The following is a 19,640-nucleotide window of genomic DNA, read 5'->3' as shown; positions in this document are numbered from 1 at the left end:
CGTGGACGCGATTTCGGGGAAAATGGCCCATTCTGGTAAATAATAAAATATCGGGCTCATTTCGATAAATTTTTAAAAAATAAGGCTTTTTTTAGTAATTTTCCCGTTATATAATTAATTAATTAATTAAACTCAAAATAAATATTTTTAGGATTAACAAATTGAAATTGCTGTTTATTGTTATATAATTAATTAAACTCAAAAGAAATATTTTTAAGTTAAACTACACCCACGATCACTAAATTATTAGTAAGTTTTCATTTTGGTTATTTAACTTCAAAAAGTTATAAAATGATTATTGAACTATTCAAAAGTTTTCATGTAAGTCATTAGGTTGTTAAAATTATTGTTGTATGACATTATATATACGCACTGCATATACTAATCGAAAGCTCTCATTCCTCTTTTATTTTATAGTTTAGTGTTTCTTTTTTTTCATAGAACAACTTTGAACGTTATGAATCTGCAAGAAAAATCCAAATAACTCTTTCTTTTTTATCTTCGCCACCGACTGTCAAATCTATTTGGATCTAAGATATGTTCTTCTACTCATTAATGGTATTGATCTATCATATCGATTGTGGGCTCATCGCTTGGAGCTCACTAGGCAAAATTTAAAAAAAAAACCTTAATAGCCTAGTGCCTTAAATAAGATATTTCGAATAGTTCAATGACTTAAATGAAAATTTTCAAGTAGTTCAATGACCATTTTGTTACTCTTTGAAATTGAGTGACCAAAATGTAAATTCCCTAATAACTTAGTAACATTTGTTGTAGTTTACTCTAAACTTAAACGATTTATTTTTGAAATGTAAATTCATTAATTCATTCAATGAATGGAACCATACAATTCAGAGAAGAAAATGACAAATACTCGTCGTAGATGGTGAAAGATAAACTTTATCAACACAACAAAAGTTTTAGCCTCAGCATCAATAGAACATTATGACATGTTGATAGTTGGCTTTGTCACAACTCAAGTACAACATATCTGAAATGATTGCAAGTACTTAATGCAATAAGGAAATCAGCCTCGGATGTCCAAAGCGGCGAGCAAAAATTGACAAAAGAATCGAGCATTCACCAAACTAGAGAGAACGACAACAAAATCATCTCTAAAATCACTTGTAAAACTAAGATTACATGCGTAAGCAATACTAAAAAACGCGCTACAAGAGCAGATAAAAACTTCTAAAATTGAAGACTTATTAAACAATAGAAAAACAAACAAAAAAATATAAAACTTAAGACAACACGGGTTCAAACCGATATGTGAAATCATTTATTATTTTAAAATACTCTTAAAATAGAAACATATTAAGAAGTTAACGAAGAGTCACCCACTTTTCAAGAAATACTATCATTTGTCCATTACAACTTGTGAAGACAACAAAGGTACCGACAAAATAAATCTGCAAATTGAAAAGAGAGAAATCATGTGTAGTGAATGAAAAGAAGGAAAAAAAATATTAATGAGAGAGGGAAAAGGCAGGCGATAGCCAACCCGAAAGCTGACACCGCCATTAAGTAAAATAAAATATAAGAAATAAATGGCTTGGAGAAAAAAAAATAAACAAAATATTTTTAAAAACATTATACGGTAATAAAATCAGATATTTATGGCCAGTTGAATGAGAGCCGTTGAATTGAGTGACAATGGATTTAGACTTACAGCTGTAAATCTGCTGCGGGCAAAACTAAAGTAGTTGAAAAAGTAGGAGGGTGGGAGGCCCCACTTTCCGTTTTAAAACGTTTTGTTATAATGTTGTGTTAAACAGCTCTGCCTTTCCTGTCGTCTACGAGAATGATTTTTATTATTATTTTTTCATCCTTTGGTTTCCCTTTAATTCCAATAACACCCTTACTTTAACTAAATTTTTAATTTTTAATTTTTTCACCCATTTCCCTAAATATTTGCTCCATACATTTTAAATTTTAAATTTTAAATTAACCGGTGGTAAGAAATTTAATACCTCTTAAGTTATGTCTCGAATTTAGAGTTTTGTGGTAAAAATATCATAGAGATCCCTGTAGTAGGAGTTGGATTATATTTTGCCTCATTTATTCAAAAAATGGGCAAATTAGTTATCATAAGTCATCACTTAATAAGAGAGACGCACATAATTTTTAATAAAGGGACCATCTCACTCTTTGATCTAATGTACAATGACTAATTTGCTCATTTTTTAAGTAAAGGGGACAAAATACAATCTAACTCATAATATAAGGGTCTTTATGATACTTTTACCGAATTTTATAGATAAAAAAATCATTGTAAGAGCTTGTCTCTCAAAATGGGGTTCGATTATCTCAACTTTAGGCTCAGTCGAAGCCGTTGAGGCTACCAAACATCGATAATCTCATACAAGGAAAAAAACCAAATTAACATTAACAATCCTTTGGCTAACTTCTTATCAAATTTTTTTCACAACAATGTCAAACATCTATAAAATTTTAAAACCATAATTTTTTCTTTCACCATGCTTTTAAATCACATTTTTTTTTCGATCTAAACTTTTCTTAGACCAGCATTTTTCACAACAATGTCTTTCATTTGGAGTTAGTGGACTCCTCAACAAGTTTGGTATTATTTTTGGAGGTGTTGTCTCCCAATTTTACCGAAAGCCTAAGTGCTTGAAAGGCAATCAAAGAGACGACAAGTTCACATATCGAGAGTGTTATGCCGGGTACCTAAGAAAATGAATCATACGCAATATGTATAGTTGATCTTGAACCCATGCCTTATATGATATAAAACACTTATAGGTAAAAATGTTATTACTTGAGCTAGCTAACACAAGTAATCTCCAGGGAAACAATAAAGGAACAATTGAGGTATAAGAGTTCAATAAAACTATCGAATATCCAAATATATTAAAAGTATAGGGTAAATTACATTTAAGATCACTAAACTAATAGTAAGTCTACGTTTTGATCACTTAACTTCAAAAAGTTATAAATAGTCACTGAGCTATTTAAAAGTTTTCATTTGAGTTAGGGGTGACATTCGAGGGGGTTAGTAGGTGCCCTGACCCCTCTAAAATGGGAAATTTTGATTTTTGGCTTTCTATAATTTATAAAAACTTTAAGTTAGTATAGGTAAATTTGTACATTGGCCCCCTTAAATTGACAAAATTTTGATTTAGTCCTCTAAAAAATATAAACATATAGGCTATTAAAATGGAAAATTTGCATTTTAACTCTCATAAAAATATAAAATTTAATTCTGACCCCTCCAAAAAATAATTTCTAACTTTGCCCCTGATTTAAGTCATTAGGTTGTTAAAATCATTACTGTATGGCCTTATTTGTTCGCACTACCTACACCAACTGAAAGCTCTTCTTCCTCTCCTCTTTTACAATTCAATTTTTTTAATGAAACAACTTTGAATGTCATGAATCTGTAAACCAAAATTCAAATAAATTTCTTCTTTGATCTTCGACACTAGCAGCCAGATTAACTTGGACCTAATATATGTTCTTCTACTCGTTGATGGGTACGAATCCACCATATCAATTGTTAAATTGTCACATGGAGTTTACTAGCCAAACTTTTAAATGAACTTAACAATCTAATGGCTTAAATAAAAAAAACTTTTAAATAATTCAGTGACTTAAATGAAAACTTTCGAATAGTTCTGATATATAAGGTTATTTTATGTCAAAATTCTCAACATTCCAAATGAGAGAAATTAAGTTTTGGACCCAAATTGGTAAAATTAACAAACAAGGACAAAACAGAATGACAAGACAGATCTTTTACAAAACAAAATGAAAATGTCAACAAATAAAACCTAGGGCCAAAGGGTACTCATCATCTACTAGACGTACCTTCCTTGGATCCCCCCCCCCTTACAAAAAAAGAGCCATAACCCTATTTCCTGGAAGTACCCACTCGCTACTTGCCTTACTACATTCATGCACCCTTTCCTTTCAAAATCTCCATCTTTAACTTAAAAAACCCACTTCAAATTCCCCATAATCTTCATTACCAATTTTCATTAGCAATGAATGGGTGTTCATCATCAACATCATCATCCGATACATCCTCATCGGAGTCATCAAGGATCAAAGGTCCATGGAGTGCTGAAGAAGATCGGGTTTTAACTCGTCTTGTTGAACGATACGGTGCTCGGAACTGGTCATTGATAAGCCGATACATAAAGGGTCGCTCAGGGAAATCTTGTAGGTTACGGTGGTGTAATCAGCTCAGTCCTGATGTTGAACACCGTCCATTTACAAAAGCGGAGGATGAGACTATATTGGCTGCTCACGGTGTTTATGGTAATCGGTGGGCTACTATTGCTATGTTATTGCCGGGGAGGACGGATAATGCTGTGAAGAATCATTGGAACTCGACGTTGAAGAGGAGAGCAAGGGAGCAAAAAAAGGAACAGAAGGGATCTGTGGTGGTGGATGAGGAGGAGGTGTTGACGGCGTTGACTCTTGCGCCGCCGGGGAGTGGTGGGGGTTGACGGTGGAGGGGAGGAGAGAAGAGGGAGTAACGGCAGAGTTTTGGGATGCGATGAAGGGTGTGATTGCCAGCGAAGTTAGAGAGTATATGAGCTCTACATTATCAAGTAACACATCGAAGCTTCATTGATGAAAATAAAGGTGAATTTGCTTGATAGGTCCTTATGTTATAGGAATTCGATCAAATTAGTCCTTATACTATTAAATGAATTAATTTAGTCTTTGTACTTTTAAAAGAATCAAATAATGTTAAATTGAAATATAGTTAACCTTTATTGTTTAAAAAATTTGATAATTATAAAGTTTTTTTATGATTTTTTAAATTAAATCTTTTGTTTAGAATTGAATTTTAATTGAAAAATAATAATTTTTAAGATATTTTTTATAACTTTGTTACAATTTGAACTTGTTTGATTCTTTTTAATAGTATAGGGACTAAATTAATTCATTTAATAATAGAAAGACTAATTTAGTCCAATCCCTATAATACAGGGACCTTCCAATTACTTTGATAAAAAAAGTTATTTATGGATTCTGTTGGGGTTTTAAACTTGTATTTGATGTTAATATGGTGGATTTTGTGTGTGTGTGTGTGTTTTTTACTTTAAAATGGCAAAAAGAAGAGAGGTAATTTTAAGATTTTTATGAAATTAATATGCTTTAGTTTAAAGGGATTTTTTTATATAGTGTTTAGAACGGTCGATAATAAGAGAATAATACGTTTCAGCATACTCGAACTCACATATTCCTATACTGATAATAATATTGATACTAATCCTGTTTAAGTAATTTTTAATTAGTTAATAATTGCTTTGAAATTTTGAAAAAGATTTGGGGGCAAAACAATGAGAATTTCTCCTTATTCGAGGAGATTTTGTTCACACAATCTTGATTTTCATGACGACATATAAGTACGAAAGTAGGGTTCACGTGCATACAAGGTTTATTCATAATTTGGTCCTTAGAATTATACTTTTAATTTTCATATTAATTTGTAAAAGATCAATTTTGATACTTTAAATATGACTTTTGACTAAAAAGGACTTTAAGGACCAATTTATAATTTTGAGTATATTCCAAGTTCAATTTACAAACAAAATCATATATATAATTTACTTTTGTTTTACTTCTTTGAAATAATATTAAAAAACTTTATAATTTAAAATTGACGATTGAGTCTAAGCTTAATTGACATTGGTATTATTGCTAATGTAAGAGAACGTGGGTTCGAGTGCGTTGAAGCGCATTATCTCCTATTTAACGAAATTAATGTTCAAAAAAATAAGTACAAAATAAACATATTAAAAAGTATTGAACATGTTACAACCTTTTATATTTTGAAGTTTGAAATTTAATTTATGTAATTAAAAAGTTAAATAATTTTATAATTCAAAAATTTTAATTTAGTATTTTTTTTAGAATTTTTTTATCTTGAATTCATAATAATTTTTTTTTAAAAATTACATGATTGTATGAATGTTGTTGAGGGACTCCTCAACGGTTTAGTATTGTTTTCAATAGAAGATTGTCTCTTGACTTTTTGGAGAGCTTGAGCGCTTGAGGCTACTTGAAAACCACCTTTCAAGGAATAAGGCACAGGTTTAAACTTTACTAAGTGCAAATGCCCACATTTCTTTGGAAGGGGACAAGGTGATCAAGCACTACGCACGGTTTAGTTTGATGAGATGCTCTCTCTCTATTGAATCCATCATCTTTTTAAGTAGCTTTAAGCACTTAGGTTCTCCATAAAGCCAAGAGACAAATCCTCACTACAAACAATACCAATCCGGTAAGAGGTTTATCTGCTCTTGATAGGCAACAATCTGAGGACTTTTCCAAAAAGAGTCTATCTTTTCTCAACAAATGTAAAATTTCAATAGAAAACATGGATGATATTAACTATATTGATATCTCTTGAATAAAATTTCGGGTTTAAAAATTATTTTTCAAATTACAACTTAATTTCAAATAAAAAATTTCATTGTTTTCTATTTGGAAACAGATTCAATTAACCAATCAAACCAGTGACTCACTTTAGAGCATTAACTTTTGGCATGCATGTTTAAAATGTTGTAATTTCGAGGAATTGAGATGATATTATAGATTTATTGGATGAAGAGATTTTTTTAAGAAAACTGAAATAAAACAATTGTGATAAATGTTTGTTTCGCTTCGTCTATTAGATTTTCAAGATTAATATTATACTCCTTAGAATACTCTTTGTATTTGTTTTATATTTGTAGTATGTATACCTGTTATATTGCTATAAAAATCATTTGCAGATTAGACATGTTCATGGGTCGATTAATTCACTTGTTCAACTCGATTTCAGTCTGAATAATAAAAATATATTTTTTAATTTAAATATAAAATATATAAAATGCCAATTAAAAATATATACTTAATATTTTATTAATTTTTTATTAGTAAAACGAGTTTTTTGGAGCTTGAAAATTTTTTGGAACTGAGCCTCGGCATGGCCCATTAGAGGCCTTATCGAACAGCCTTTGCTTCATTGAAGGGACCAAGTAATCTTCACATGTGTGAGCACTTAGCTATCGGAGCTTAATAAAAAGGGGACTTAATGAATCTCGAGGAAATTTTTGGGAAGAATAACACTTGTCCCTTTATAACTTTTTAGCATCAACTCCCTAAAATAAGACTTTGGTATGACTAGTCACCTTGGATACCCCATGATTAGATTACTCATTGTTGATACAGTGTATGACAAAGAGGGAGTGCATAGGAGGTAGTGGTGATTGTTACGAAGGTCGATTCATCCAATCGGGGCGGAGAGTCGAAGGTTATAGAGAATGAAGGTGAAGAGAGTGCTAACGTTGGGAGTTGAAGGTATGCAATAGAATATAGCCTTGGTCCTCTTCAAGAGTTGATCCTTTCTTCATTGTTACTAGAGGTATTTATATACGAAGGTCACGTGAAAGATGATGTTAACGTGTTGGACTAGTCATTTGGACATTATTACGGAGCGTGTGAAGGGGATGCCTTTAATGGGACGAGGATGTCTATGACAAAACAAATCTTATCATTCATTCAGACTTGATGGGATAAATTAGTTAAGCCCAAGTGATGTTTCGTGACCAACAACTTCATGTTTCCAATGAAAAGATTAGACCATCTTTTGTTTAGGTGGTCATCTCGGTAGGGTGAGAAGCAACCTCTCGGTTTGCTGGTGATAGGCTTATTGCTCAAGCATATTTTTTGCTTACTGTGTCCTAACGCTAGTGGGAGTATAACAATATTTCCCCATTTGAGTCTAGAGAAGGGTTATAAAGTGGCCTTTCTCAAGATGTTCTGATACAATAACTCTCTCTTTTTAGGTTGGTTCAAATGGTGGCTTTACTTTATGATAAAATGTTATATCTAAACGTTTGAGATTCTACCCTAAATGTACTCTGAGGATTGCATTTCTAAGGAGTCGTGATAATGATGAACAACAACATTTTGGGACAAGTGGTGAGTTGCCATTGGATGTTGATTATCCTTCGAAATGGTACATTTTATGAGACAAGCCTATATATTCTAGGCTTTCTTCTTCAAAGTTGTTTTGCCTCCTTTTATGTTTAAAATTTTTGCAACTATTGTTGGCTATTTACTAGTCTTTGTTGGTTTTCTGGAATGATTTCCGCATTTTTTTAGTTTTTTCGTTTCATTTCAATTTGATTTAATTCACTTTGCGGTTCTTGTTCTTTCTTGTTATCAAAATTATTTTCAACATTTTGTTAACAATATGCTTAACAAATGGCTAGGGGAGATGAAAAATCTAGCAAAACTTAGGGAAGAGGTGGTGGTTGTATTGGCCGTGCTTCGTCAAAGAAGAGGCTAAAAGTAAAAAAACGGTCACAACGAAGCCTGATTGAGCTGCTACAATGAGGTTTGAAAGAGGTAGTGATGAGCCTGCTGTCAGTCTCAATTATTAGTGTTCAACGACCTATCGAGAGATGAAGAACTTATTTTTATGTAGCAATTTACTCGCGAAACATCATAAGTACAAATTTAGTATCCTAGAAGGGTCGCATCATGTTAGTGAAGTGTTCTGCCTAGACTCTACTAGCAGGAGGCTAGGATTCTACCTTTCGTTGTTCCTACTTGAAGTGGGTTTTACTGGCGGAAGGGTCCCCTCTGGGATTTCATTCGAGATGCTCTGTACAACTTCCATGTGGCACTAGGTTAATTGATGGGTTTCTCCTGGTGGCTACTTGTTGGTGTTTTCATCATGTCTCGTAAGAAAGGAATATATCCTTCTGACCGATTGTTTCGATATATGCTTTTCATACGAGAGTTGAATGAGGACCAATTTGTTAGGCTATTCGAGTTCAGACGATCCTTTTCTTCATCGTTCCTGGAGGTATTTATAGGCAAAGGTCATGCGCAATATGATGTTAACGTGTTGGACTAGCCATTTGGCCATCATTATGCAGCGTGTAGGGGGGATGCTTTTGATGGGACAAAAATGTTTGTGACAAAGCAGATTTTGTCATTCATTCTGACTTGATGGGATAAAGCAGTTGAGCCAATGTAATGTTTGGTGACCAACAACTTCATGTTCCCAATGAAGATTAGACCATCCATTACTCGAGTGGTCATCTCAAAAGGGTGAGCTTACAGGTGACCTCCCAGCTCACTGGTGGCAAGCTTACTACTCAGGCATCTTTTTTGCTTGCCACATTTCCTAACGCGAGTGGGGCTATAACACTCATCATTGTACTCTTTTAAACCTAGACGTTAATCTTTACTCGATGGGGCCTACAACAAACTCCAAACTTTTCACAAAACTCTCACCTCTCCATCAAAGAAAACAGAAGACCTAGCATGACTAAAACACTCTATTTAGAGTTTACCAAGTACCTACAAAATATCCTTAAGGGCTCATAGCACCTGTATAGTGTGTGGACTGTCGTAAATCATCAAACCACAGATATTGTACCAACTATTGACTTCGTCCATGGAAAAGAGTGAAGAACCATATCTCTACCCTTTAAGAATCATGTCTCCCAAAGCTCGAAACACATCTAGGTGAAATACTAGACAACTTTATTCCCCCATTAGAAGAACACAAGGTGTTGGGATGGCCAAAGTTATCTTGATTGTGACAAACCATACGACTCATGTCTTCCTCAATTATCTCATCAAAGATATGGGCATGATCCTTCAAAAGTTTTAGCTACCACTGAAAAGTAATCATAGGAATCACAAAACCCCCCTCAGTGAAGGTTCCCCTTATACCTATTGTTTGACAATATTGGGGAGTTGCAAGCTTAGAACGAACGCCTCCTAACACAATTATAACATTTTAATTAGAAATTTTCAACTTTTATGAGACATTATAACATTTTAACTATATAAAATATTAGATTTTTTTTTTAATTTGATAATATGTATTTTATTTAATCTTGTATAATGTAAGAAATTATTTAATATTTTATGACGGGTTAGTAGGAGTTGAACAAATTCAAGTATTAAGCTTTTAAATACAATCGAGGTTTGGGGGAGCAAAAAATCATCTCATTTAACCCTGTTGCCATTGCTAGTTGTTCGGATTTAGGTTCAGGCCAAAGCAAAATTTACTTGAAGTTGTGTCTATAATTTGTCAATTTTGGCCTGAACTCAAGAGTCCAATTTGATCAATTAGAATCCAAATTTAAGTGCCTAACCCAACTCAAAATTTATCACAAACAATTGACAACCCAAGTTCATTCAACTCATATTAAAATTAATCCGAATTCGAAATCATCCAAATGTCCAAAACAAGAACTCAAATTCAACAAAGAAGCAGAAAACTAATAGAAATCTACTAAAAATGTATGGTTAAGATGGAAAAAGATATATAGATATATATATACTCCTTATATGATTGCATTCAACCAGGAAAAAGAAACTCAATTCCTTTTGTTTAACAAAAAAAACATACACCAATACTTCACCACTTATAAAGTACATTAAATATAAAGCAAAAACAAAATGCATACTAAACATACAACAATTTTATTCTCAATGATAAAAACCCTCAATTTATTATATATATTCAATCATGGTTGATATATCATCCTCTCCCCAATGATTGAAACATTCTAATAAAAGACACAATAATATCTATCCATATATATCAAATGATATTCTTTTTTTAAAAACGTGGCCAAGGGACAATAACCATCTTCATCAACCCTTCTTTACAATCATTAGCTTCACCGGAAGCAAAATAGAAAACCCTCCATTGATTCAGCACAAATTCGAACCCATCACCTTTCACTTGTGTTGGATTAGCCAATAGCTTTGCTTTGCTGAAATCGCAGGTCGAGTAACTCCACAAGTTTGGCAGCAAGTAAACACTGTGTGGTGGGGTGCTGTTTTCGTATTTGAACACTGTGCGGCAGCAAGTAGACAAATGGTTAAATAAATAATGGTGTTTAGGGTGTATTTAACGTTGCTTTTGGAGTTTAAAAATAATTTAGAAAGCACTTAGCAAAAGCATTTTTTAAGTGCACCAACAATGCTAAATTAGCTCTAGTTTTGTATGAAGTACCTAAGGTGTCATGGAAGTAAAAAGGTGCAGTGTTGGCCGCCCATTCGGTGTAATTGTAGCCATAACGCCAGTTTTCAGAGCCTCCGACGATCACCGTCGCAGCTCGAGTGACAGTCAAAAGAGAAGCACCTAAAGCAACCAAGAGGATGATTTGTTGAGCATTGAAACCAATTGAAGCCATCTCTCAAGTTGTTTTGCTTGAAGGGAAATAAAAAATTTGCTAGGTAATTGAAATGATGACAATGGGAGAAGGGAGTTAAAACCTTATATATATATATATATATAAAGACATGCATGACAATGGGATCCTCATCTAGAATAATCAAATATATATATATTCTTTTCTCATTAGCTAAATTACCATAATATCACCTACATGAAACGGTCCAATAGAACATTGTGTAAAATTGTCATTGAAATGAGTTGAAGAACAGCATATTAGTCATAAAAATTGGGTGGAAATCCAATAGTTTGAAACAAAAATTGGGATATGATTAGGGGGTCCTTTAGGTCATCAAAATACAATTGTGGGTTAGTTAGATGAAATTTTTTTCAATGTTGAAGACTTAATTGTCAAATGATGGCATTTTCTCCTAACTTTCATTTATTTGGAGTTGGATGTTAACTAAATGCCTTTTAACTTTTATTTATTTATTTCTAAAGTCAAAAACCAAACTAATAAGACTTTAATCTATTTCAATTACAAGATTGATTAATGATCTTTGGTTTAATTTTTATTTTAGTCCTTTTACTACGTTCAAATTTGAGATTTAAGTCTGTTTAGAACTTTATTAGACATACTAATACAATGAACTATTGTCTTTAAAGTGATGAGTTGAAGTCATTTAAGAGTAAATGCTCTATGGAGGATTCGAATAAGGTTATGAAGTTATTTAAGTTATAACTTATCAAAATGTTTATTAGGTCATCGAAATTTATGGGCTTTTAGAATGATTTCAGTATTGGGTCATTCTGGTGGATTAAACTAAACCCATTTTTCTCTACTATTTGTGCACAGGTCGAGGCATGAAACCTTATCCCCTTGGTTAAATGAAATAATAACACTTTTAGTCCCTTACCATTATTCATAATTCAATTTAAATTCTTTAAATCCCTCCAAAAAAATCATAATTTTATTTTATCCTCTCACTACTAAATTCCATCTAATCAATTAAAGTAAATTTCATCAAATTAAAGATTTGTTCGGTCTGGTAATGGAAGTTCTAGTTTGGGCTTAAAGGGTTGAACAAGAAGAGCAAATCCTTAAGGCCTAAAAGAAAGGGCTTATCTCACACCAAAGAAATATACCCATGGAAGTCAATAAGACAACTCAGCCCAACAACATGAAGAAATCATTGTTGGCTTATGTTGTCCCCATAGCCTACGCCATTGTTGTCTTCCTCCTTGCGAATCTTTGGTGACAGAGTTCAGTTTTGGAACTGAAGTGTTCAGAGGGGTAACTGTCCTAAAACTCCCTTGTTTTTTTCTTCTTCATATTGGGTTAACAATTTTGGGTTTATTTCCTTATTTCTTATAATTGTGAAAATCAACTACAAATATGATCTTAAATGTAATGTATATTTGTTTTGAATCTAGGGTTCTTACTATATTGTGGAAAAAAAGGAGGATTTTGGAGGTTATAATTAGACAAGAAGATGAATTCTGGTTCTAAACAAGGTTTGTTTTGTCTAAAATGGCCTTGGGATGTTAATAAACAGTCTAAAAGTTCCAATCTTTGTACCTTTGAAGGTCCTTGGTTATTCAAATCTATACAAAATCTTGGTTCCTTTGTTCTAAATTCATTCAATTCAGTTTCGGGTTTAAGGTTTAGTAATTTAAACCCTACCCAAATAGCTTTTGGGGTTAGTCAAAATGGGAACTTGAAGTTTAAAAGGAAACCATTGAGTCCTGATGAACAAGGGGAAGCTGAACATAGGGCTTTTGCATCGGCATTGGCTAGTAGGAAATCGGCTACGGTGATCGAGTTTTACTCGCCAAAATGTAGTTTATGTAACTCCTTGCTTAAGTTTGTCATGGAAGTGGAGAATAGGAACTCGGATTGGTTGAACATTGTCTTGGCTGATGCCGAGAACGAGAAATGGTTGCCTGAGGTAACTTTTTTATCTCCCGGTTCTTTATTATATGTTCAAGATTGAAATACGAAATGCTATTGTTTTTGCCTATGATGTATATGCTTGACGTTTTTTGATGGACATGGACTCAGATTACGGATATTGCTATAGGTTGTAATCGGTTGGTATTTAGGGGCAGTATTAGATCGTATTTCCTATCCATAGGTCAATCTCTTTTGTTCCTGTTCTGCTTCAATATCAGAATTTCTCGTGATAGTATTGTAGCACTCCTTTTCTTTCCTAGTTTTGGTGAATGAGGTTCGTTTCCCCCCGTTTTATATGGCTTTATATGGACCTAAAAAGACCTCTTAAGTTCGATATTCAGCCCTTTGGCCGTTGCAGTGTTTGAGGTTCTCGGGATATTCTCAGTTTTCTATTTGAAGGAAGTGTGTTTAACAACACGATTTGAGTAGCAAAGTTCGAAGAGACCTTTCTTGTTATTGCACTTTTTCTTTCTTAAAATCATGTACTTAGTGAACCAAATATATACAGTTTTTATAACCCCTAGCTGCTGTTTCTTGTATGAAACAAAAAAAAAGTATAGTAGTAGAATTTTTTTCTTTATTAGATAGATAATGGAAACAACAACATTGCAGAGAGTGTTTATATTTTGGATTTCCAAATTTTAACCCAATTGCATTGAGCTTCTTCCAATCCCAGCAAAGAACCCTTCTTCTTCGGGTCCCAACTCGCAGACAAAGTCCCATAAGTAATCCTAAGCATTGATGCCCCAAAAGTAATGAACGTAATCAAGAATGGCAGCCACAATGGCACATCCCACAAGTTTCGCTCTTTCGCTAGACCAAATAGGTGCAGTAAAGCCAGACCCGTGGCCATTGGAACTCCCACAGAGGCCAAAATCCTTGCTATCATCCTCTCAAACACTAGCTGGGGAGCTTCCTCGTCCTCATTGTTGTTGTTGTTTGAGCTTTTTCTGGCAGCGTATTCTTTCATGGTAGACTGTGGTGTGCAGGAAAACCCTTCGGCGTTGGCCTGAAGTTTCCGTGTTGATGAGGGTTGGTTTTATTTCTGGGTTTTGATGATTGTAGGAAGGATTGTTGGGGATATTGAATCGCATGAAGAAAGCTTTGGAAGGTATTGTAAGTTATATTAGTGACGTGCAGAATGAAGATAATATTTTTCTTTCAAAATTATATAGTAATCTTATATCAATGTAAAATTAATATGATTTTATATATTTGAATAATTTTTTATGGCACAATATTTTATTAGATTATAATATTTTTATTCAAATATAATTAAATTGTATTAATACAAAATTTTAAATTTAAATCCAAAATATAAAAATTTATATTTTAAAATATAAATATTATCTTCATTCTTCAACAAATGTAAAATCTAAAATGAAAATATCTCATACTAAAATTATTGGAGAAAGCACTGCCATTCAAAGTTTTGGATAAGATAATTAAGTTATAAGAACATTGAACATTGCTTGGTGGAAAGGAACCTGACAGAAACAATGAAGAGTACACTCTCACTAGAAACCCAGCACTTTTATCTTCCAAAGCTTTCTTCATGGGATTCAATATCGCCAACAATCCTCCCTACAATCATCAAAACCCAGAAACAAAACCAACCCTTGTCAACATGGAAACTTCAAGCCAATGCCAAAGGATTTTCCAGCACGCCACAGGCTACCGTGAAAGAAAACACTGCCAAAAAAAGCTCAAATAACAACAACAAGAAGAACGAGGATGAGAAAATTCCCCAGGTAGTGTTTGAGAGGATGATAGCAAGGATTTTGGTATCTGTGGGAGTTCCAATGGCCACGGGTCTGGCTTTACTGCACCTATTTGGTGTAGCGAAAGAGCAAAACTTATGGGATGCGCCGTTGTGGCTGCCATTCTTGACTACATTAATTACTTTTGGGGCATCAACGCTTGGGATTGCTTATGGGACTTTGTCTGCGAGTTGGGACCCGAAGAAGAAGGGTTCTTTGCTGGGACTGGAAGAAGCTCAACGCAATTGGGTTGAAATGTGGAAAGAAGAAAATAATGGGCAGTGGTGATTGGTGCTGTGCTCATCACACATTAGATCAACATCAAGCCGATTGCCTCTAGTAGTAGTAGGTGTCATATTTACGGCTTTTAATGTACAACCCAATCTCTTTTCTTTTTGGTGCCTAAAAGGAAACACTCTCTGCAATGTTGTTGTTTTCATTATCTATCTAATAAAGAAAAAATTCTGCTACTATACTTTATGTTTCATACAAGAAACAGCAGCTAGGGGTTGTAAAAACTGTATATATAAGTTCGGGTTGATTACTTACAGATATTTGTTTTCATATAGCTTCTCCATTACGACATCAAGTATGTTCCTTGCTTTGTGCTGTTGGACAAAAACGGATTGGCACTGGCAAAGACCGGTATCCCAAGTAGTCGGCTCCATGTAATCGCAGGCCTCTCTCATCTTCTCAAGATAAAGCGTCCTACATCCGATGGGTAGCTCTTGCCCGCATCAATGAAAGTATTTTTAGTCTCGTATTTACAGTGCCCTAGTCCTTTACATGAAGAGTTAGAAACCAATATGTTAACTACTGTTATCCATGATGCAATTCTGACTACTGTCTTTATGTTCATAATCAATGTATGTTACAAAATTTTCCTACGTTGTCAGCCCGACATTTGAGAAGATAAGTAGGAATGAGGACATGCTGTTATTTGTGTACTGTATGATCTGTTTCTGTATTTGCTTAACTGAATATTCCGATGAACAAGATTCCCCCTTAACCGCGACTCATGCCATGTTCGGCACTAGGGACCTGCAGGGCTTCACTCTCGTTTTGATAGAGAAATACAGTGAACTTTTTACCTGGTGTATGTGAGTTCTTGGTTTTCATGATATTTGATGTTGGGGTAAAAGTATTACGGAGGTCCTTTTACTAAGAATCAGATTACATTTTATCCTCTTTACTAAAAGAAAAGACAAATTAGTCCTTATACGTTGATCAAAAAATAAACTGATTCTTCTGTTAAAAATTAGCCAATACTCGTTAGCATGAGGTACACATAATTATCTAGTTATTTTTTTAACTATACCATTTTTTTACAATAAAAATAAATGAAATTTTTAGTTAGTGGAAATGGCTAGTTTGCTCTTGGATTAAACCTTATTAGAGGTTGGATTTGGCTTGATTTTGCAATAATTAGGGGGTTTAATATATGGTTAGGGGAGGGTCTTGAACAAAATAAAATAAAGATTTGGCAAACATTTTCAAATGAAAAATAAAGTTCCATAACCTACAAACCATAATCATCTCCAATTGAGCTTGAAGCTCATAATAAAACTAGCAATGCCAACGATAAAAATGTTACAAAGTTGACAAAAATCTAGCAAAAAAAGGACATAAATTACAAGACGAGAACAACCCATGTTTTAAGAATCAATGTCAAGTGGTGGGGTTCTGTGGAGATTGATCTTCTTGCTGTGGTGGCTGTCGTTGAATTGGTGGTGTTAAAACGGAGGTAGCTGGCGGTGGTGGTGGTGGCGGAGGAGGGTAAACCCTACCGTCGATGCAAGAAGAACACTTTGTTTCGATCCAAGTTTCAATGTCGAAATGACCCAAACCCATGATTTTCCGGCCGGTACATAGACGGCCGATCATGCCGGCGATAATGCCTAAGATTATGATAACTAAAAGTACACCTATAAGGGGAGGAAGGGAAGGATGGGTGGTGGTTTGAGAGTTTTGATATGGCTGCTGGTCCGGTACGGTCACCGTCGGCGGCGGCGGTGGTTGCTGGGTTACCGTCATTGACATTTTAGTGGTGATCCAGAACCGGAAAATGATTGATGGTGGTGCTTGTAATGCAGAAATGGAGAAGAAAGAGAGCAATGGAACAATGTGAAGAAAAACAAAGCGAAGAAAGGGAGATTCTTTATATAATTGTGAAGAACATACAAAAACAGTTGTAACTTTATCACTTAAAAAGAAGCTTAAATATCATGACTTTCTTAAGTCTTTTTTCATGGAATGTACATTTCTTTTCCGGAGTTTATTTCTTATTCGATATTCACATTAGATCTCGATTAAATCGAGATTCAAGTTAGACCAGACCCCTAAATAAGTTTTAGAATTATTTTCTGCCTTTGAACCCAAAACACAATGTTTTCAATGGGTGGTGAAATTGATCAGATCACTGTTTCGTCAATTTTACTAATTTGAACGGTTTAATTAAATAAATTATTAAAATTTAAAAAATTAAAAATCAATTTAAATTATTAGCTTAATAGATTTTTTTTAGTCAGATTCAATTGATTCATGTCAATACCTCGATTGTTCAGGTCCATTTAAAATAAACATGTTAAGACATTACTTAAGGGGCATCGAGCTCCTTCCCACTTAACCTAATATAGGGATTGAATTGTCGGTGAAAATACTTGACAGACTCCATTATATAGGGATTGAATTAAATTACCACATTTACTATTAAATAGTTTAATTTAGTCTCTTTTACTATTGAAGAAAATTAATTAAAGTCATTTTGGTGAAGTCAATATTTATTGTTTTAAAAAAATGTTATTTACTATTTAATAGAGTTTACATCTTTAAAGCTATTATCAGCGATGAAGTCAGAAATTTTTTTTTAGGGGGTCGAAATTAAATTATAAATTTTACGATAATAAAAATGCAATTTCACCATATTAATAACCTCTATCTTTATAATTTTTAAATCATTAAATCAAAATTTTATCATTATTGGGGAGATAAAGTGTAATTTTACCTTTACTAATTTAAAATTTTAAAAATTTTAAAGGGTCTAAAAAAATTTTTCATTTTAGAGGGGTTAGGGCCCCTGCTATCCCCCAAGTTTCCCCCCAGCTGTTATGATTTTGAAAATAAAATATTTTGTTTGGAGTTAAACTGCAAAAAAAAAATTAATATCATTTCTTAAACAATAATCGTTAAATTTTAATTTTATTTAATTCTTTTTAATAGTATAAAAATTAATTTGATCCAATCTTTATAATAAAAGGACTTACCAAATGCTTTTACACTAAAGTATTTCAAAATATAGTGATTAATTTGATTTAGCCCCTATAATAAAAAAAATCTACAAGTACTTTCACTATGAATTATGCCAAATTATAGTGATTAAACCTCAAATTTAAGTATAAATGGACTAAAATCAGAATTTGACCCATTTGAAAAGATTGATGGCCAAGATTCAAATGAAAGATTTGAGTGAATGAAACATCATAGATCAGCTCTCTACTGAGTACTACTGCCTACTGGTGACCAATGGAAAAGATGGGTAGTTTCAGTAAAAGGACAAAGGAAAGGGCAAAATGTAATCAGAAAAAGGTAGTGGGGAATCTATGGGACTATGTCTAGGGTAAGGTTTAAGAAAAAAGAAGAAATTAAAAAAAAAAAAGTGGAAAAGCCTTTTTCCTTGAGAAGCCATTTTCAATTTTTAAATCATTTCAAAGTTTTGGATTATTTTAAATTTAGATTATTTCGGGTTTGGATTATTTTAATTTTGGGTTTATCAAAAAAATAAATTGAGCTTTTTTAGGGTTTAAATTATTTCAAACTTTTATCATTAGGGTTTGGCACTCAAGTTTAGGATTGTTTTATGCAATGGGAATGTTGGGACTTAATTTTGGTAGTATCTAATTTAAATTTTCAAACATTTTAAAAATTTAATGAATTTTTAAAAAAATTTAAGGTCTAATTAAAATTTTTACGAGACTAATAAGAATTTGCAAAAAAATTAAGAGAACTTAATTAAAATTTTAAAAAAAATATCAAGGGGCAAGGCCCCCATGGCCATCATTACCATTTACCCTTGGTTTTGAGTTACTTGTTCAAGCATTTTTCAAGTTCAATACATGAAAAAACTTTGCACGGCGATCTAAAATATAAGAAATTCACCACTGTCTATGCTATATACGGATTAAATTACTCAATTTATAATAGATTTTATATTTTTACCACATTTTCAAATGTGAAGCTACCATGTATCACCATTGTTATTGGTTGTCAGTGCCACCTCAATGTATTTTAACAGTGTTAATCAGATACTTAAAAAAAGTACCAAATTAGCTTACGGTTTTTAAGTTTAAATACCAGTTAAGTTCAAAAAAAATTTAGGGACCTAACGGAAAATTTAACCAAGATATACAACCTTTGCAACACATCAAGGGACAATTAAGAAGAGGCTAAATTAGCATTGGTGCAGGCTATTTTCCAACATCTGAAAAAGGGATTTATAGTGCATGCTAATACCTGGTCAGAAACCTGTAATAAATAAAGCCAAAGATATAACTGATTAGATGCTTTGTTTCAACCAATGAAAACATGGATTTAATCAGTATTTCTTTTATATTTCTCTATGTATCTACCCAAGCGAGTTCAGTAACTAATATTCTACATTTTATAGGCTTATTAAATGGTAGATGCTAGCTACGAGTTTTAAAGCTATTCCATACCCAATGAAAGAATCGAACCTTTGATCATTGATTAAGGT

General features: G+C 33.1%; 4 protein-coding genes and 1 pseudogene across 4 annotated transcripts; 3 read left to right on the top strand and 2 right to left on the bottom strand.

Moving 5' to 3' along the window:
* The first annotated feature begins 3,774 nt into the window (after window positions 1-3,774).
* Window positions 3,775-4,733, top strand: LOC107935575 (transcription factor MYB44-like; annotated as a pseudogene).
* Window positions 4,734-10,361: 5,628 nt separating this feature from the next.
* On the bottom strand, window positions 10,362-11,760 carry LOC107935589 (uncharacterized). Its single transcript, XM_016868212.2, has 2 exons — window positions 11,015-11,760; window positions 10,362-10,854 (listed from the first exon to the last, which is right to left on the bottom strand). The coding sequence occupies exons 1-2, from the start codon at window positions 11,193-11,195 to the stop codon at window positions 10,616-10,618; spliced, it is 420 nt and encodes a 139-aa protein (XP_016723701.2). The 5' UTR covers window positions 11,196-11,760; the 3' UTR covers window positions 10,362-10,615.
* A 555-nt stretch (window positions 11,761-12,315) lies between these two features.
* Window positions 12,316-15,899, top strand: LOC107935610 (thiol:disulfide interchange protein TxlA homolog). The gene is made up of 3 exons (XM_016868235.2): window positions 12,316-12,470; window positions 12,611-13,125; window positions 15,460-15,899. The coding sequence occupies exons 2-3, from the start codon at window positions 12,670-12,672 to the stop codon at window positions 15,613-15,615; spliced, it is 612 nt and encodes a 203-aa protein (XP_016723724.1). The 5' UTR covers window positions 12,316-12,470; window positions 12,611-12,669; the 3' UTR covers window positions 15,616-15,899.
* LOC121218164 (uncharacterized protein PAM68-like) lies at window positions 13,164-15,360 on the top strand. Its single transcript, XM_041094923.1, has one exon. It carries the CDS (start codon window positions 14,630-14,632, stop codon window positions 15,176-15,178), a length of 549 nt encoding a protein of 182 aa, XP_040950857.1. The 5' UTR covers window positions 13,164-14,629; the 3' UTR covers window positions 15,179-15,360.
* Window positions 15,900-16,348: 449 nt separating the features above from the next.
* Window positions 16,349-17,178, bottom strand: LOC107935611 (WASH complex subunit 1). The gene has a single exon (XM_016868237.2). It carries the CDS (start codon window positions 16,928-16,930, stop codon window positions 16,559-16,561), a length of 372 nt encoding a protein of 123 aa, XP_016723726.1. The 5' UTR covers window positions 16,931-17,178; the 3' UTR covers window positions 16,349-16,558.
* Window positions 17,179-19,640: the final 2,462 nt, after the last annotated feature.

This window comes from Gossypium hirsutum, chromosome D06 (assembly GCF_007990345.1).
Source record: "Gossypium hirsutum isolate 1008001.06 chromosome D06, Gossypium_hirsutum_v2.1, whole genome shotgun sequence".
In the NCBI taxonomy this organism is placed as follows: Eukaryota; Viridiplantae; Streptophyta; class Magnoliopsida; order Malvales; family Malvaceae; genus Gossypium; species Gossypium hirsutum.
Note: the sequence above shows the minus strand (reverse complement) of the source record. Positions and strands in the feature narration are given on the sequence as shown.

Excerpts from the sequence above, each read along its gene's own strand:
- LOC107935589 (XM_016868212.2), bottom strand. The coding sequence starts at position 11,195 with ATGGCTTCAATTGGTTTCAATGCTCAACAAATCATCCTCTTGGTTGCT. Across the intron at positions 10,855-11,014 it reads TTACTTCCATGACACCTTAG|TGTTCAAATACGAAAACAGC; the intron begins GTACTTCATACA and ends GCTGCCGCACAG.
- LOC107935610 (XM_016868235.2), top strand. The coding sequence starts at position 12,670 with ATGAATTCTGGTTCTAAACAAGGTTTGTTTTGTCTAAAATGGCCTTGG. Across the intron at positions 13,126-15,459 it reads ACGAGAAATGGTTGCCTGAG|CTTCTCCATTACGACATCAA; the intron begins GTAACTTTTTTA and ends GTTTTCATATAG.
- LOC121218164 (XM_041094923.1), top strand. The coding sequence starts at position 14,630 with ATGAAGAGTACACTCTCACTAGAAACCCAGCACTTTTATCTTCCAAAG.
- LOC107935611 (XM_016868237.2), bottom strand. The coding sequence starts at position 16,930 with ATGTCAATGACGGTAACCCAGCAACCACCGCCGCCGCCGACGGTGACC.